The sequence below is a fragment of the Brettanomyces bruxellensis genome, chromosome 2 (genome assembly GCF_011074885.1).
Source record: "Brettanomyces bruxellensis chromosome 2, complete sequence".
Lineage (NCBI taxonomy): Eukaryota > Fungi > Ascomycota > Pichiomycetes > Pichiales > Pichiaceae > Brettanomyces > Brettanomyces bruxellensis.
The window spans coordinates 135,777-151,786 of record NC_054683.1 but is presented as its reverse complement, the minus strand read 5'-3'; the positions used below and the strand labels follow the sequence as shown (position 1 = coordinate 151,786).

At 38.8% G+C, this 16,010-nt stretch overlaps 6 protein-coding genes across 6 annotated transcripts; 2 read left to right on the top strand and 4 right to left on the bottom strand.

The window, feature by feature from the left end:
* Window positions 1-3,646: 3,646 nt before the first annotated feature.
* ATP1 (Alpha subunit of the F1 sector of mitochondrial F1F0 ATP synthase) lies at window positions 3,647-6,238 on the bottom strand (the record flags this gene model as incomplete). The annotated part of the gene is made up of 3 exons (XM_041283702.1): window positions 3,647-5,069; window positions 5,721-5,851; window positions 6,152-6,238. 3 exons carry the CDS (start codon window positions 6,236-6,238, stop codon window positions 3,647-3,649), a joined length of 1,641 nt encoding a protein of 546 aa, XP_041134654.1.
* Window positions 6,239-7,011: 773 nt separating this feature from the next.
* Window positions 7,012-8,334, top strand: BRETT_005219 (uncharacterized protein; the record flags this gene model as incomplete). Its single annotated transcript, XM_041283701.1, has 1 exon — window positions 7,012-8,334. The coding sequence occupies one exon, from the start codon at window positions 7,012-7,014 to the stop codon at window positions 8,332-8,334; it is 1,323 nt and encodes a 440-aa protein (XP_041134653.1).
* A 78-nt stretch (window positions 8,335-8,412) lies between these two features.
* Window positions 8,413-11,943, bottom strand: BRETT_005218 (uncharacterized protein; the record flags this gene model as incomplete). The annotated part of the gene is made up of 1 exon (XM_041283700.1): window positions 8,413-11,943. One exon carries the CDS (start codon window positions 11,941-11,943, stop codon window positions 8,413-8,415), a length of 3,531 nt encoding a protein of 1,176 aa, XP_041134652.1.
* Window positions 11,944-12,419: 476 nt separating this feature from the next.
* Window positions 12,420-13,304, bottom strand: BRETT_005217 (uncharacterized protein; the record flags this gene model as incomplete). The annotated part of the gene is made up of 1 exon (XM_041283699.1): window positions 12,420-13,304. One exon carries the CDS (start codon window positions 13,302-13,304, stop codon window positions 12,420-12,422), a length of 885 nt encoding a protein of 294 aa, XP_041134651.1.
* Window positions 13,305-14,384: 1,080 nt separating this feature from the next.
* On the top strand, window positions 14,385-15,239 carry BRETT_005216 (uncharacterized protein; the record flags this gene model as incomplete). Its single annotated transcript, XM_041283698.1, has 1 exon — window positions 14,385-15,239. One exon carries the CDS (start codon window positions 14,385-14,387, stop codon window positions 15,237-15,239), a length of 855 nt encoding a protein of 284 aa, XP_041134650.1.
* Window positions 15,240-15,266: 27 nt separating this feature from the next.
* On the bottom strand, window positions 15,267-15,854 carry HAM1 (nucleoside triphosphate pyrophosphohydrolase ham1; the record flags this gene model as incomplete). Its single annotated transcript, XM_041283697.1, has 1 exon — window positions 15,267-15,854. The coding sequence occupies one exon, from the start codon at window positions 15,852-15,854 to the stop codon at window positions 15,267-15,269; it is 588 nt and encodes a 195-aa protein (XP_041134649.1).
* Between the last annotated feature and the right edge of the window lie 156 nt (window positions 15,855-16,010).

Below are 16,010 nucleotides of genomic sequence, written 5' to 3'. Positions count from 1 at the left end.
CAATAAAGTCGTCGTCCCTTCTAAGAGACACATAGTATATAAGGAAAAAGTAGTACATACATATAAGAGATATTTTTCCGCAGAAGTGGAATAGGTCATTCTCAGCCGAAAGTAGATTAGGGAGAAATTTATTTCACAGGAAAAATTTCCCCGCGAATTATTTCTTCTATCTGTCTGAACATTAATTTGATTCACATATTATAAATCAAATACCAGTTGAACCTTTATGCGTTATTAACATATGAAACATTATTATAACTCATAGGTTCCGACAGGAAGTCTGCGGATAACGGGATTCATACACACGGAGACTTCGGAAGCGAAAAGGATAAAAGATAAAGATAAATGGTAACGAAATATCAACAAACTAGGAAGGGTTAACGGAAGTGACGGAATGGACGGAGTTGTCCGGAAGCTTGCGGAATTCCGCGGAGCTCGGAGATCTCGGTTACAGATTTTTGAATTGACGTACTTTAACACTTCATTAAATTAGTTTCGAGACAAATAAATTATGTATTATAATTGTTGTTTGTGAGTAACGTATTATAGTTCATGTCGGAGTTAAGAGAGACCTTATGAGTTACTCCCGGGCTTTAGCTATCAAACTCCTTCTTTAATAGAACTAATAAGAACCTAGCAGTCGGGGGGATTCAGACAATTGTAAGGTCGGTTACCTAAGTGGGTGGATATAAATGTACCAAGTGGTCTGTGTGATAATGTTAATGCCTTTAACATTCTAACAATTGTGTATGTGTCACCATAGAAGAAAATGAATTTACTTCCTTTACTCTGTTACCATCAAAGTGGAGTCGAACTAGTTGTATTGCAAAATAGGCTATCGGGTCTCGTCCCTTCGTAGAAGAAACAAGTTATATAAAAAGAGGTAAAGTAAAGTAAAAATAAAAAGGAAAATAAAGTGAGGTAATCATACATAATGAAAAAAAAGATTTAATTCTCAGAAACAGAATTATGATCGCGCATAATTATTTTTCTGCTGATTTCCTAACATACACAGTTAGTGCATTTTATCCAGGATTGTCTCTATTAGATATTATTCTAAATCTTCGTTATTTTAGAATAAGTTCAGATCTCAAAACAAATAAATCTAATGACATATAATAATAGATTACCTAATACTAGGTAATATTCTCATATGTCCGACAGTTCAGTAGTTTCCTATATATTATTTATGAGACTTAGTCAGTGTTATTTTGTTTTAATAAGGTTAATAAGGATTTAGGGGGTCTGGGATTCAGACAATGTAGTATATCTTTAATATTGAGAGTAATGATATTATCTTTACGCTTGGTACTCTGGTGAATAATAAAACTAGTTTTTTTTTTTTTAAATCCGTTCAAAAATGTTGTAATTAATTGAAATATATAATACACTTTTAGATGGCATGCATACCTAGTTTGTCAAAGCAATAGAAGGATAGAACAATGAAATACTAATGAGAACAAGCCCCATGGTGTATGGTGTTCTACAAGAAGAACAACGACAACTATGTAAAGCTAAGATATCCTCTTGTGTTTATACTAAGAACTATACAAAAGTCTATATTACAATAAACATCGAAATTTATACCAAATCTGGTAGCAACAACTTTAACATAGTTCAAACGAGCTTTAAAAACATATTTAAAATAATCTATCAATACAATTCTGATTTCCAAACGTAACATTCTTTTACTAGTAGGATGCTATTTGTCGTTTATGGAGATATGAACACGATTATATGAAAATGTTCTACTTTTATGTGTACCCTCAATGCACACTTTTTATATTTCAAATACTATCCAATACTATCCAATACTATATTAAATCTAAGAACACCAATCTTAACATTAATTTTAATGTAATCAACATATGATTCTTAATAACATAATTATATTTGTTGAAAATTTAAACATGAATAAATTTTATTATCGAGTGTCTAACGTATGTTGTTCCGAATCATCATTAAAGATCTATAGTTTCAAATCTTACAATCAAACTAAGAAATCTTTAATACCAATTACCTGGTACTAAATACTATCATTAGCTTTTTGGTATGCTCTGGTAACATAGATATATTATTTATTTAATGAATGATTATGGAAATGAACAATTGGCTATTTGAAAAGAAATTAGTCTTGAGGAAAGAACAAAACTTTTAGTCGAACTCTAGAACTATATTAAAATTCCCATCGGGACATAGGCGCTCTTACGAACAGGCATTTGGTTGAATAGTCTTTCCCAGAAAAGTCATTATTTTTCCTGGTTGACCTTGTCAATAACTTCAGAATTCTAACCCGTCTTGTGATGTTACTTGCATTAAAGTAACAGCGTGAATCAAACTGATACAGTACGCATGATTTATATAACTTGAACTCATATTGTTCGGTTTGACTGGATCTTGGATTATGTTTCAGGTCTAAGGTATACGTCCATTCATTTTTCACAAAAGAAATCTCTGCTGTCCCATTGATTTAATTCAAGTATTATAACTTAATTCAACATGTACAACAACAATAATTGAAAAATAAAAGAGATTTCATAAATTTCGACATTTCTATGCATTTAAGATCTAGTAGTTAGGGTGAGAATTCCGATGCTAGTTGTATTAATTGTTCCTTTCAGAAAAATACGATTACTTACGTACTCAATCGTTATTATTGCCATCAAAGTGTTAGAATTAGACTTCGTATGAAACATGCTTTTAATAAAAATTATAGTAATGAAATTAAAAAAAAATAAAGACGGATACAATGTTTAAAAGGAAAATCTTGACCGATTGGAGTGATATCATGTCGAATGGTTAAGTTTTGTCGACGAACATCCGTTCGTTCATTTCGGCCATGAATAACTGTCGTATCAATTAAAGGCATGCTTAAATTTTCAAAGATATGAAGGGTTGCTGTAATAATGACTTTGCTCTAGTATTTCAGACCGACAAAATGCCTTAAAAAACATATTTTGTGGGTTGATTTACTCTCTCAACGATCAATGGTCAAAATGCGTCAGTAAATAAACTGGATCGAGGCTACTTCTATCTAAAGCAATGCCTACTTTGTACAATCTCAGATTATCGTACACCATCGAGCAAACGAGCACTAAATAGTACGATCTACATTATCTGATTTAAAGTCTTGCAGAATATAAATTGATTGTTAAATAAAAGAGCTGTGAGGAATGAACACCGCTAAGAGCATCGTAAAAAAAAACCGATAGAAAGAATAACAAGAAACAAAACGAAGAAGAGCCGTATACTGATGGTGAATGCAAAAGCAGCCAAATATACAGAAAACTCATAACGGCCACTCTGCAAACTAAAGACAACAGGCACTCAGTTATAACTGTGCTCGGAATTAGTGACAACTTATGTCTAAAACGAGCCACATTTGCACGAGCACACCGAATGACAATTATCCTTTTGACAAAGAATAATAAAAAAGACAAGAACCACCAGCAATGAAACCATCATCTCTAGAGTTTCCCACTTCATACATGAGCTTCCAATACATAAACTGACTCTAAGCCAATGCTCTGTTCATTCTGAGCAACGTCCCTATTAACGTGATGTGTTTTTCAAATTGAAATATTTTATTTTTAAAGGAATTTAACATGGGAATAGTAGTTAGTTAGATCAGTGGAATAACTTCAGCTTAGAATGTGGCAACGAAGTCCTCAGTAGCCTTCTTCAAGTTGGCAAAGTCGGCATCTTTCAAAGCACCGTTCTCTCTAATGTTAGACAAGATACCGCTATGCTCAGCCTTCAAGTAGGCCAAGAATTTTTCTTCAAACTCTGGAACTCTTTCGGCAGGGAACTTATCGAGGAAACCGTTGACACCAGCGTAGATAACTGGAACCTCTTCCTCAACAGCGTATGGGTGGTACTGCTTCTGTTTCAACAACTGGGTCAATCTCTCACCTCTAACCAAGGTCTTCTTGGTAGAAGCATCCAAATCGGAACCGAACTGTGCGAAGGCAGCAACCTCTCTGTACTGGGCCAAGAACAACTTCAAGGAACCAGCAACCTGCTTCATGGCCTTAACCTGGGCGGCGGAACCGACACGGGAAACAGACAAACCGACGTTAATGGCTGGTCTGATACCCTTGTAGAACAATTCAGCCTCCAAGAAGATCTGACCATCAGTGATGGAAATGACATTCGTTGGAATATAAGCAGAAACATCACCACCCTGAGTCTCAATAATTGGCAAAGCAGTCAAAGAACCAGCGCCTTCCTTGTCACCCATCTTGGCGGCTCTCTCCAACAATCTGGAGTGCAAGTAGAAGACATCACCAGGATAAGCTTCTCTTCCAGGAGGTCTTCTCAAAAGCAAAGATAACTGTCTGTAAGCAACGGCCTGCTTGGACAAGTCATCGTAGACGATCAAGGCATGCTTTCCGTTATCTCTGAACCATTCAGCAATAGCACAAGCTGTGAATGGAGCCAAATATTGCAATGGAGCTGCCTCAGAAGCGGTGGCGGCAACGATAATGGAGTATTTCAAGGCATCGTGTTGCTCCAAAGTCTGGACAAGTTGTGCGACGGTCGATCTCTTTTGACCAATGGCAACGTAGACACAGTACAACTTCTTCTTCTCATCCTTACCGCTGTTCCATCTCTTCTGGTTCAAAATAGCGTCCAAGGCAACAGCAGTCTTACCGGTTTGTCTGTCACCAATAATCAACTCTCTCTGTCCTCTTCCGATAGGAACAAGGGCATCAATAGATTTCAAACCAGTTTGCACTGGTTCACGAACTGGTTGTCTTGGCAAAATACCTGGTGCTTTAAGCTCGGCTCTTCTGTGTCCAACAGCTTCGATTGGTCCCTTACCATCGATTGGGTTTCCCAAAGCATCAACAACTCTTCCCAACATGGCTGGTCCAACAGGAACATCGACAATCTTACCTGTTCTCTTGACAATTTCACCTTGCTTGACTTCTCTGTCACCACCAAACAACACAATACCAACCTGACCTGGCTCCAAGTTCAAGGCCATACCTTTAACACCCGATGCAAACTCGACCAACTCCTCAGCCTGACAGTTCTTAAGACCGTAAACATGAGCAATACCGTCACTGGATTAAAATGTTATATGATGTTAGTATAGATTTTCTTCGTGTATAACGCAAAATTCTGTTTATTTGAGCCGTGTGACCTCCATGAGCACTAACCACTAAGAACAATCAAATGCCTATTAGTGCCGACGCAAAAAAGTCATTTTCCGCCTGATTTGCGCATGCGTATTAAAATTCTTGGACACCAACGAGAAAAAAAATGGACAAGTTAAAGATTTCCTCGAATTGACCAATAAAAATTCGCGAACCATGTAAGCTCGAAGGAGCCAAAAATTTCCCTCTGTGGATCAGGAAAACAGGAACCAAGATTTAAAAATTCCTCCTTCGAGATTTGCTGGTTGCTCGAAAAAAAAAAAGCTTTGATTTTCCCCACGGGTGAGAAAAGAACAAAGCCCAAAGCGAATGAAGACTAAATCAAAAGGCAACAAACATGCAGGCAATGGCAAATTATTGTCGACTAGTCAATTTGACTGTTCGTCAAACGCAATATCAAAAAATCCCATCACTCACTTACGACATTACCTGCCGGAATGTTAAAATAAAAATGCCTCTAGTTCTGCAGCCACCTGTAGTGAAAATAGATAAACCGAACAAAACAAAACAAAAACATAGCTCAAACAGTAGTGAAAATTGAATTTGAATTATACTTACCCAACAGCTAAAACCTTACCGGTTTCATCCAAGTTGGCCTCTTGAGAAACACCTCTGATCTTGGACTCCAAGATAGAAGAGACCTCAGTTGGGGTAGCCTTAGCGGCGTAATTTCTGACAAATGGTGTAGCCTGTAAGAATACAAAAGCTAATGTTAGTAAGACGAATTCCGTGATTAACAGACAAAAAGATGTCAGATTAGGAGAGAAATTGCATCAACTGTTTTTTTGAATCAGTCTTTAACGAATGTGCCCTATCTTTGAAAATAAACAACAAATTAACCTCACAAAGCATCCGACGGGAAAAATTGAAATCAATACTCAATCATGGAAACAGAAAACAAAAAGAAAACCAGATTAAGCTGAGACGTTGATATTAAAGCCGCAATTATCAGTTTCTCACATGTCATAAAGTCTTAACATCATACTTACAACTCTAGCAGCTCTTGGAAGAGCTCTAACAAGGCCGCAGGACAAGGCTTTGCTTGCAACTGCTCTGATAGTTCTAGCAGAAAGCATTTTGTTAATTGATGAGGCAGGAATAAGTTAACAAAATCGTTTCTTACTGCGGTGTGAAGAAGATGTATTTGAAAGAATTATACAAAACGTGTAAAAAGTTAAAATTATATTTCCTCAGCGAAAAAGCCTTGCCTGCAGTAGGGTGAGTAGGAGAAATGAAAAAAATATATTAAATAATGAGGATATTATTATACTGCCAACACGAAGAAATGGGGAAGTTGCCAATTAGACGAAGGTAAAAAAAAGTTTATTGGGCCTTGCATTATACTGCAAAGTTTCAATTAATAAGACTTTTTTCTCCCGCTGTTGATTTTAGGGTGACGCTAGCAAAAATGAAAGTCACTCCGCGCGCTATTTCTAATCTCGCACAAGTGCAATAAATTTCCCGTTCATTAGAAATACCGCCTCATTTTTTATGCTGCGCTCCAAATTTTGTATTTTTCTTTCTACTCTTTCTGCTTTAACGCGATTGGCCAAGGATCGCTACCGGAATAGCATTTTGGAGGTAGCAAGTACCGGCTCGCATAAAATTTCGGCTTCTCGCATATATTTTGTATGGGCTCCTACTAATAGTATTTGCGTCGATCGACTTTATTGTAAAGCAAACTACAACCTTTAGCGTGCGTCTTTTTATATTACACACACCTCTAATTGCATTACGTTACATACACATTTATTACCTGATGTACTGTGTTCATTGAACGAAAAAGACTTATCAATTGGGAAGCGAATTCGAAAAAATAATCTATTGCTTATAAATAGGCAAGGTAAAAATGATAGCCGGACTACAATTCAATATTCCCAATGTCAAGACTATAAATAAATGGCTTCCCAGCTTCCAATCATGCCGAACAGTCGACTACTGTAACCGAGATCTGAACCAAAGCACATCAAGTCTCAATCCATACTTTAAAGTGCTATCTAAGGCCAGTATAGATGCAGTGCAAGCTCTTACAGCACTCGTGAAGACAGATACACGTTTGGTGCAGGGAGTTGCTGTCTTTAACTATAGAGCAGTTCCAGAAAGCTTATACAGGACAAATGAAGTCGAAAATGCAACAACAAACATCCGTGAGGATGATACCGTGGAACCGGAATCAGATGATCAGTCTTTAAACTTTTCGAAGGTGAAGAAAGACTACAGAGTACCAAAGTACCCGATAGTGCTTTGCCACGGGTTTTCCGGATTCGATACGCTTATTTATATTCCGGCAGTCAAGTTTTCGATCGATATGTCACCATTCAAGAGTGAAACCGAAAAAAAGCAGAAAAAAGACGATGCGTTATACCAGGAAATGGAGCGGGGCAAGCAGGAAATTGATCGGGAGAACAAACTGAAGCCAAAAGATGACTCGGAAGATGAAAATGAAGGTGGAGTTGCACTGTTTGAGTATTGGCATGGCATAAAAGAAACATTAGAGGAACACGGATGCCGTGTTTTGGTGGCCAAAGTTCCACCTTTTGCTGCAATTGAAACGCGAGCAGGTGCATTGAATGAATTTATTGCGGATAAAGTGACAAAATGGCAAAATAAGCACCACACGAACGAGAATGTGAAGATCAACCTTGTTGCACATTCAATGGGAGGTTTGGACTGCCGGTATCTAATCTCAAAACTCGAAAAAAAGAACTACGAGATCATGTCGCTCACAACCATCTCAACTCCACATAGAGGGACGTATGCCGCGGATTTTGCCACGAAGTATGCGCCAAAGGCAGCAATAGACAACTATTTCCCTTCATTAAGACAAATGACCCGAGAATACTCTAGGAAAATGAACCGGGAACTTTTGAACGACCCCAAGGTACAGTACTTCAGTTTTGGTGGTTCGGCACACCTCAATCCTTCCGACATGTACTATATTCCGTGGTATGTGATTGGCCAGAAAGAGGGACCAAATGATGGAATGGTGAGCCTTCGAAGCTGCAAATGGGGAAAGTACATGGGTCACATTGAAGGTGTAGACCACAAGGATTTGATAAACTGGATGGGAGGTGTTAATCGAATAAAGCAGGCTGTTGGTGCAGAGGTCGACTTCAATCCGCTTGCCTTTTACCTGAGTATCGCAGATAATCTTGCCAGGAACGGCCTATAAACATTATAGTTCAACACTTTCGCTCACTATTTACACGCTAATGCATAAACGCCAGTATTGGCATTTCATGGACTTCCATCAGAGTAGGTTCGGCGACATATGTGTCCTTTCCTTGTCAACGGACTCGCAGTAAACCCGAATTTGCTCATCGTACTTTGTAGGAATGCTATTTTTGATTTGCTCACAATACGTGGTCTCCTTGAGCACCCAGTTTCTCCATTGCTTGTGTATATAGCTCTGCTCCAAGTCATTTAGCGCCTTGATCTCAGTCAAAAGATCGTTTCTTCTGACTCGTAATTCGAAGAGATTTGTAGAAACAGGCAAAGTTTCACTTTTTTGGTGGCCCATCTCGAATGTTGGGGCTGTTGTTGCCATCTTCGCAAACTGTGAAAAGCAGAGCGACTCATTCGCATTGTATGACATTTCCGTTGTTGGTGCATCAATGATTTCGTTCATCTCTGAAAGAGAAATGGCACGCTGAATGTAGGATGGCTCATTTGTCAAAGACTCCATGTATTTCTGGATGTCTCTCTCCTGCCAGTATGAAAATCCAGTCTTCCCGATTAGAAATAGGTTAAACAGTAGGGAAATTCCAAGCAACATTATCCAGAAACGCTCCACCTTAAGAATGCCGGAAACAAACGCAAAAAAGGAGAAAATGATATGGGCAAGACCACAAATAGCTTGCCTTGCCTTGAAACTTACACGCTCCAAGTAGTAAGCACAAAACAACTTGAAGCTGATGTATTTGACCTGCTTGTTGAATAATATCTCCTCTTTTGACTTTTTATCACTATCGTACTTGGTTATCACACCAAACTTCCTTATAGAAGATGCAATTTTATGCGAGTCACCTGAGATCGAGTCTGCAAAGTTTGAAACTCTTTTGCAGAACTCCTCAACACGATAAAGCAACACCCGCCTCAACAAAAGGCCCACAAAGTATCCAACCTTCTTGTTGCGTCTTTCCAAATTGTAGTAAACGGCCACAGTGCAGTTATGAGACCCGTGACCTGTTATTTCGATCCGCAGCAGGATTCTTCTCAAGATTCCAAACATAATTCGCAACTTTGGACTCGTTTGAGTAAAAAGATAGTAATCATTGTTCGCCATCTTTTCTACCCGCTGCAAAGTACCCATCAGATCACCTTTGGGAGCCCAAACTATTCTGGTTAGTACCTGTCTGGAATCACATCTCCAAGGTGTGTATTGCATGCTGGTATACTTTTTGACCGGATGTGATAGTGATAACAAACTCTCAAGACTCGACGACTTGTCTCCAAGAAGAATATGAAATAGTGCTTTTGCCGGAAGCGGGAAATCTTTCTGCCACAATAGCTCATAGTTCGAACTAGAGGGCCGATACTCGTCTCCTAAACTTTTCTCACCATTCTTACCTCTATCCTGCCCGGGAGAAACAACCGTACTTATTCCGATATCTGCGCTTGTATCTGCAGCATCTTTTAAGGAAATGCCGTTGACAGTAGTCCCATTTTCAGTTTTATGTTTTGCAATCCTTGCTAGAGATAATCTTGAGACCTGTGAGTATGATTCGGCAATCTTCCTAACTCCATTAAGAAGCTCTGAATTCATATCCATCACATCCTTGTCCTTGTTTTCTGCACATCTTCTTTGCACTAACACAAAGTTGATCTTCTTGCATATTTCCTCCGCCGATCCTATAAACATTCTCATCTTAATCGAAAGCCCACTGACAAGATATATTCTGATGAGGTCATAGTGGCTTTTCCGGATCGCTTTGCAGTGTAGGAAGTTTGTAAACGAGATTGGTAACACCGATATCAAACCGCAGTTATTTGTGTAAATGTAAAAAGCGTCACTTGTGATGTATACATTGCAAAAAAGCTCCTGTGACACATTTGGGGACCACGAGCACTTGAAGTGGATCAAAGTCAACTCATCTGGCTTTATATGACCTTCAAAGAGTGCTCTCAACTCTGCATCTGCCAATTTTAGGGCATCTGGGTACGATTTCGGATACCGGAGCACAAATTCCGGTTCTGGAGAGCACAATTGTGATACATCGTTAGAAATAGGTTTGACAGAAGTATTAATCACATAGTAGAGTCCCCAGTTGACAAAACCCCAAAAGTTGGCTGTTGGAGCACCCGGAATGTCCCCTGAAGAAAGATAAAGATGAGAAAGAACTGAAAGCGTGGTTGTCTGAGTGACAATTGGTGGGTTGATCGACAAACCAGGATAGACACGTGAAAGGTGAGAATTGATCAAAGTGTTGAACTTTTCTCTCTGTGGGTTGTTAGAATGTGTTGAGACGAGATTATAGTCCTCCTCAACTACAGGAGTAAGCATAAATCTGTCAATCAAGCATTCATAGCGAGCCGAAGCATATTTTGACGAAGTTTTAAGCGCCTTATCCTTAACAGTCCGGAAAACTGTAAGCCAGCTCTTCAATTCGGCCAGAGTTTCCACCTGGAGGACTAATTTGAACTGCTGGGTCATGATCTCAAAGCAGAATTTTCTATCCTCATCGGGAAAATACTCCACATCCGCTAGTGAAACACCAAAGCAGTCAGATTGCTCTACATACTGGCCATTAGCACTAACACTAAGGAATCCAAACACATCACCTTTGACAAAAAGCCATCTCTGGATCCATATGGGTCTGTGTGTGTTGAGAAAAGTGGCTTTCATAAATACCCAGCCATGCTTTTCGAGCTGCTGCGCTTCCTTGCTGCCTTTGTCGTAAAAAGCAGTTTTCCTGTTTAAAGCGGCTGCATCATAGTCAGAAAGTTCTGTTGATGGTGAAAATAAATCGGTAACACCCTTTTCAGTTGCTGCCTTGACTTTCGAGAGATCTGAAAGAAGCTTCTTGAAGCTGGCCGCCTGAATTAAAAAGCATTCTTTAAGACGAACCATCGAGTTGTACGCTGCAGATAATCCGGGAAATGCACTATTTTTTGCAACTCCCGACATTCCGGGAGCAGACGGCCATAAAGATCCACAAACCTCAACCAAAAGTGATGACAGATGAATCTCTAACCGCTTAATCGTGGTCCATAGAGTCAATGAAACGTGAATGTACTGCTTCCTGATTTCATACAATTGCAACGCATCTTCTCTACTTTTGACCAGGTCATTAGCCTTTGGAAGATCTAAATAGTTACCTCGAAGCGTGTCATATTTCTGCTGAATTGTCTGGAACTGCTCACGAAGTGACAAATACTGTGGAATGTCGGTTTCAAGGAAAAGTTGGAGCTTGTTGAAAATTTCCGGATCGACATACAGAACACTTCTTGCCAACCTCAAAGTCACGTTAGTGCCGGTTGCCGTGCTTTCTATACAATGTACGGCAATATCCTTGTTCACCAGCTCATTGGAAAAATCGCTTTTCGTGATTGGATCGAACAAGATGTTGAAGTCCTCTTCAAGACTTTGTATCTCATTGCTTATCTCGGTGTATCTCTGCAATAAGTCCGCCATTTCCCTCAAACTGTGAGTGAAAACGGAAATAGCCGAGTCCACATATCTAATTGATGCCCGGAAACATGGGGAATCCGTAGATGCTTCCTTTAAACCAACTGCAACAAGCCTTATAAGACTTTCATTAGTCGAATGTCCATGAGGCATAATGGTTAAAATTGTGGATGAAGACGCAACAATAAAATGCAAAAAGAAGCCTGGGCAAACTTTCTAGATTCTATATATCACAAACCACGAATTTAAATCCTCAAGCTTAATCCGAATGGACCCATTCAAGGCAATAAATGATAATGATGCATACAGCTTTGTGTTATATGTGGGGGTAGGGGATCGGCGCTAAAAATGTCAACCTCACTTTTTTATTTTCCTTTTTATTTTCTTTTTACTTGTTCTATCCTATTCATATTTTTTTGTTGTTGTTGAACCCGATATATTTTTCACGCTACAACGGTATGATTATTGACATTCCATAAAATGAAGCCCCAACACCTAAATATGGTATGGTTGTTTTACATGACGTTTAATATATACAAGCACGTCAGAAATAAATACAGTTAGACTGTTGACTTCCGATTATTGGACATATGAGCCCAGACCTCAAGTTCATGCATAACAAGGATTTTTCACACTTTAGAAAGCAAAAACTCCACCTGTGAAAAGTATGCTTTACCAAGTAAAGGCTCAAGTTCTTCCTTAACAAGCCATTTGTATTCTTCGACTCCCTGTTTGTCTTGTGGGACAAACTTTCCCGCAAGAATATGCGATTTAATTAAATAATCTCTCACAATTGAAGAATCCTTTACCGAAGGACTTTCACTCTGCTCGCAGTCAAGAAGTTTCCCATTTGAGTATTTTAGAATGCCCGCTGGTGTTCTAGAAACGTTCCATGTATTGATTTTATTTCCTCCGACTCGTCTAAGTCCATTTTCCGCAACTTCATTTAGTGGAACATCTTCATTTTCAATGGGGAAAGTAGGAAATTTCCACTGGCCATCCTGCTTCACTAAAAGATATAATGTCCGTGCCAACTTCCGCTCTAAAGACGCTTGATCGTTTTTCTTGTCGGCTTCTGTAATTCTTGAATTTAGTTTAATTGCTCTTGTTTCGTTCTCCATCTCACCACTTTCTTCCTCGGGAGCCTTCTTTGGCAATATGATATCCTGTCTAAACCGTCTATCCCTTCCATGCTTAATATCTGGCAGTCCTTTAGGGAACCAAACACCTGGATGTGATGGGATCGGATATTTTTGTGCTTTCGTGAATTCTCGCTCAGCAACTGTTCCCTTTTTAAAGTAAAACCACTTCGGAAATGTCCACATCAATCTTCGTTCAAGCTCCTCTTGGTACTTGTAAAATTTTTTGTCGAACTCACTGATGTCTGGTGTAACTATTGGTGTCCTTGATAATATTAGTGAAGCTCTTATATTTTCTAATGGTACTAGACGTACTCCTCCTGCCACTGCAGCTGCGAGGCCCCTCCTCGTCTCTAATATAGCTTTCTGAAGCATTTGTATATTCTAAGCGGTACCTGGCTTTAAAAATGCTTTCATTGAAAGGGCTATATATGTCTTTCATAGGTGCTTGAATAATTCTTTACTTACCCACGTACTTTTTTTCAGCTTTCCAAATTCTCGGTTCTCAGAAAATCACTCCGTCCAAAAACTCATTTCAATCTTATTCGGTGTACAGATGTAAGCATAATAGTGCTGGTAGCATCCTTTATTCTATCATTTACTCTGCTTAATTGTTCAGGCTTTCACTTCCAATATATTCACGATGAATATATACACACTTCTTTTGTCTGTTTTATGACATGGAACTAATTATTTTACCTTTAAGAATGTGTTGCTACCTTATGCCCTTTCAGTTCATACCTATCCCAAAAAGTCATAGCATTCGGATATTCTCCTAGTTTCATTTGTATCTGCCTTCTGGACTGTTAAATTCATCAATAATCATAGAATACGATCTAACTATAGCTTTGAGCTGAATGTTTGCTGTAATCAAGAACATACGATGAAAAACGTGCATAAGCATGCATTTATATAGTTTATAGCAATATTCAGTCGATCGGCGCGTCCCATATCTTTATAAAGGAATCCACGCAACATTTGGACCATAATCAACAGATAAGGTCCAAATCAGAATCTACAAATGTTACTTTATGAAAAACCTATAAAATCAAACCAGTGCATGTATCGGGAACATTCTATTCTGTTTAGACAGATATGGAAAACGCATCTCTGTACGGAAAAAAGTATATGGTCGAATCTGGTTGGTACCATACTTATTAAAGCGGTGAGAACAAATTTAATCCGGGCAAACAGAAAATCCGCCGGCAGATTGCTTGTACAAAGTTTTGTGAGATAATAAATAGAAAGACTACTGTTAATATAAAAAGTGGCCAAACGTCTTGTTCATGCGAAAACTGTAACAAAGCAACAAATGGTAGTTGGTCGATCTAGTGATAGTATTTGCATCTTTCTATAACCATTAAAGTTGCACTGAAAGAAAAAGTGAAGAAAAAAAAAAGATCTCAGACGACTACCCGAAACAGGAAATAGATAAGATAAGATAAGAAAAACGACATGTCGAGGCAAGAAACAATTATAATTCCATCGAAAACAGATATTGGCGCTCTTGGAAACAGGATCAATTCGGAAACAAGAAAATGCCACGAGAGAATCAACAAAGAGATGGCAATAAAGTTTCCAGTTGCAATATATGAGCCTAAAGTGTACAGACAGGGAATTCAAATGTTTTACCATATTTTCAAGGCAATAGAAGACAGCCTAAGTGAAGAAATTAACAAAAACACACACTATTCGGATATGCTTCGAAAAATATGGAGGCCAGAACTCTCTAGAACTGGAAGACTCCATAAGGATTTGATGCTTTTCTATGGTGGCAGACCTGCAAAGTTCGAGTCGCCAATATTAAAGAAGCAGATTCAAAGCACAGAACATATTAAGCAGATCGCAATTGAGAGGCCATATCTCCTTCTTGCCTACATGCATGTTCTCTATTTGGCATTATTCGCGGGTGGACAGTTCATGTATCCCAAAGTTGCCCAATCAAAAAAGCTATTCCCAGGTGCTAGCAGCAAAAATTTCGAAGCAGCTTCTTCAGATGGAACAAACTTCTTCAGATTCGATGTTGAAAACCCCCAGAAACTCAGGGCTGCCTACAAGCAGGACTACGAGTTGCAAACAAGGAATTTCCTAAGCGAGCAAGAAAAAGAGGAAGTTATTGAAGAGTCCAAAGTAGCTTTTGACATGATTTGTGATGGTATTAATGAGATCGAGTCGCACAATTTGAATGTGCTTCGCCAAAAAGCAGGATTCAGGACGTATATCAAAAGCAATTTCCTCGTCATACTTCTTGCAACATTAATTGTATACTGTATTGTGAGAGTGATTGTTTTTCGCACACCTCTATATTGATCGCTAGATAAATCAGATATTTAGTTCTTATTGTGCCATTAAAAACTCCTTAAGCTTCGATAGAGCCTTGTATCTCTGGCTGATCTTGTTCTTTTCAGGACCCCTCATTTCGGAATATGTAGTTTCAAATCCATCCGGTTGGAAGATTGCATCCCAACCAAAATCGGTAGGACCTCTTTTAGAAACAATTTTTCCATCCGTTCTTCCCTGAAAAAGATGAACATCAGATCCAGGACCCTCACAGTATCCAAAAGTGGTCACTGCCTGTGCAGACCGATCATCAAATCCATCTAGCATCTTGTTTATGCCGTCCAATCCAACATACTTGACAAACCACTTAATGTATGGTCCTGGCAATTGATATTGCATTGCTTTAAAGCACAAACATGTATCCTCACACATGACTGGTCCGCCAATCACCTTTGCTGCCTGCATACACTTCCTTTTTATCACTTCTTCCACGGTTCCTTGCAATTCATCTAAATCTATCTTGCGATTTGTGATGGTGAACTTTCCAACCTTTGTTTCTGCTGAAAGCTCTTTAGAGCCAGAGAGAATCGCCGTCACCTCTTTGAGCTTGTTGATATTTCCTGTAACAAACGTAATTGTACTCATTTCGTGTATTGTTTCCTGCAAAAATTGTGATACTAGTTTATTTTTGTAGCTTTAGCGGACTTGATAATTGTCGTCCGTCCTCTTTTTTTACCTCCAGGATCTAATAGTGCATTTATACCTTACTCACAAACTGAAAAATCGCGCGTAATCTTTTGC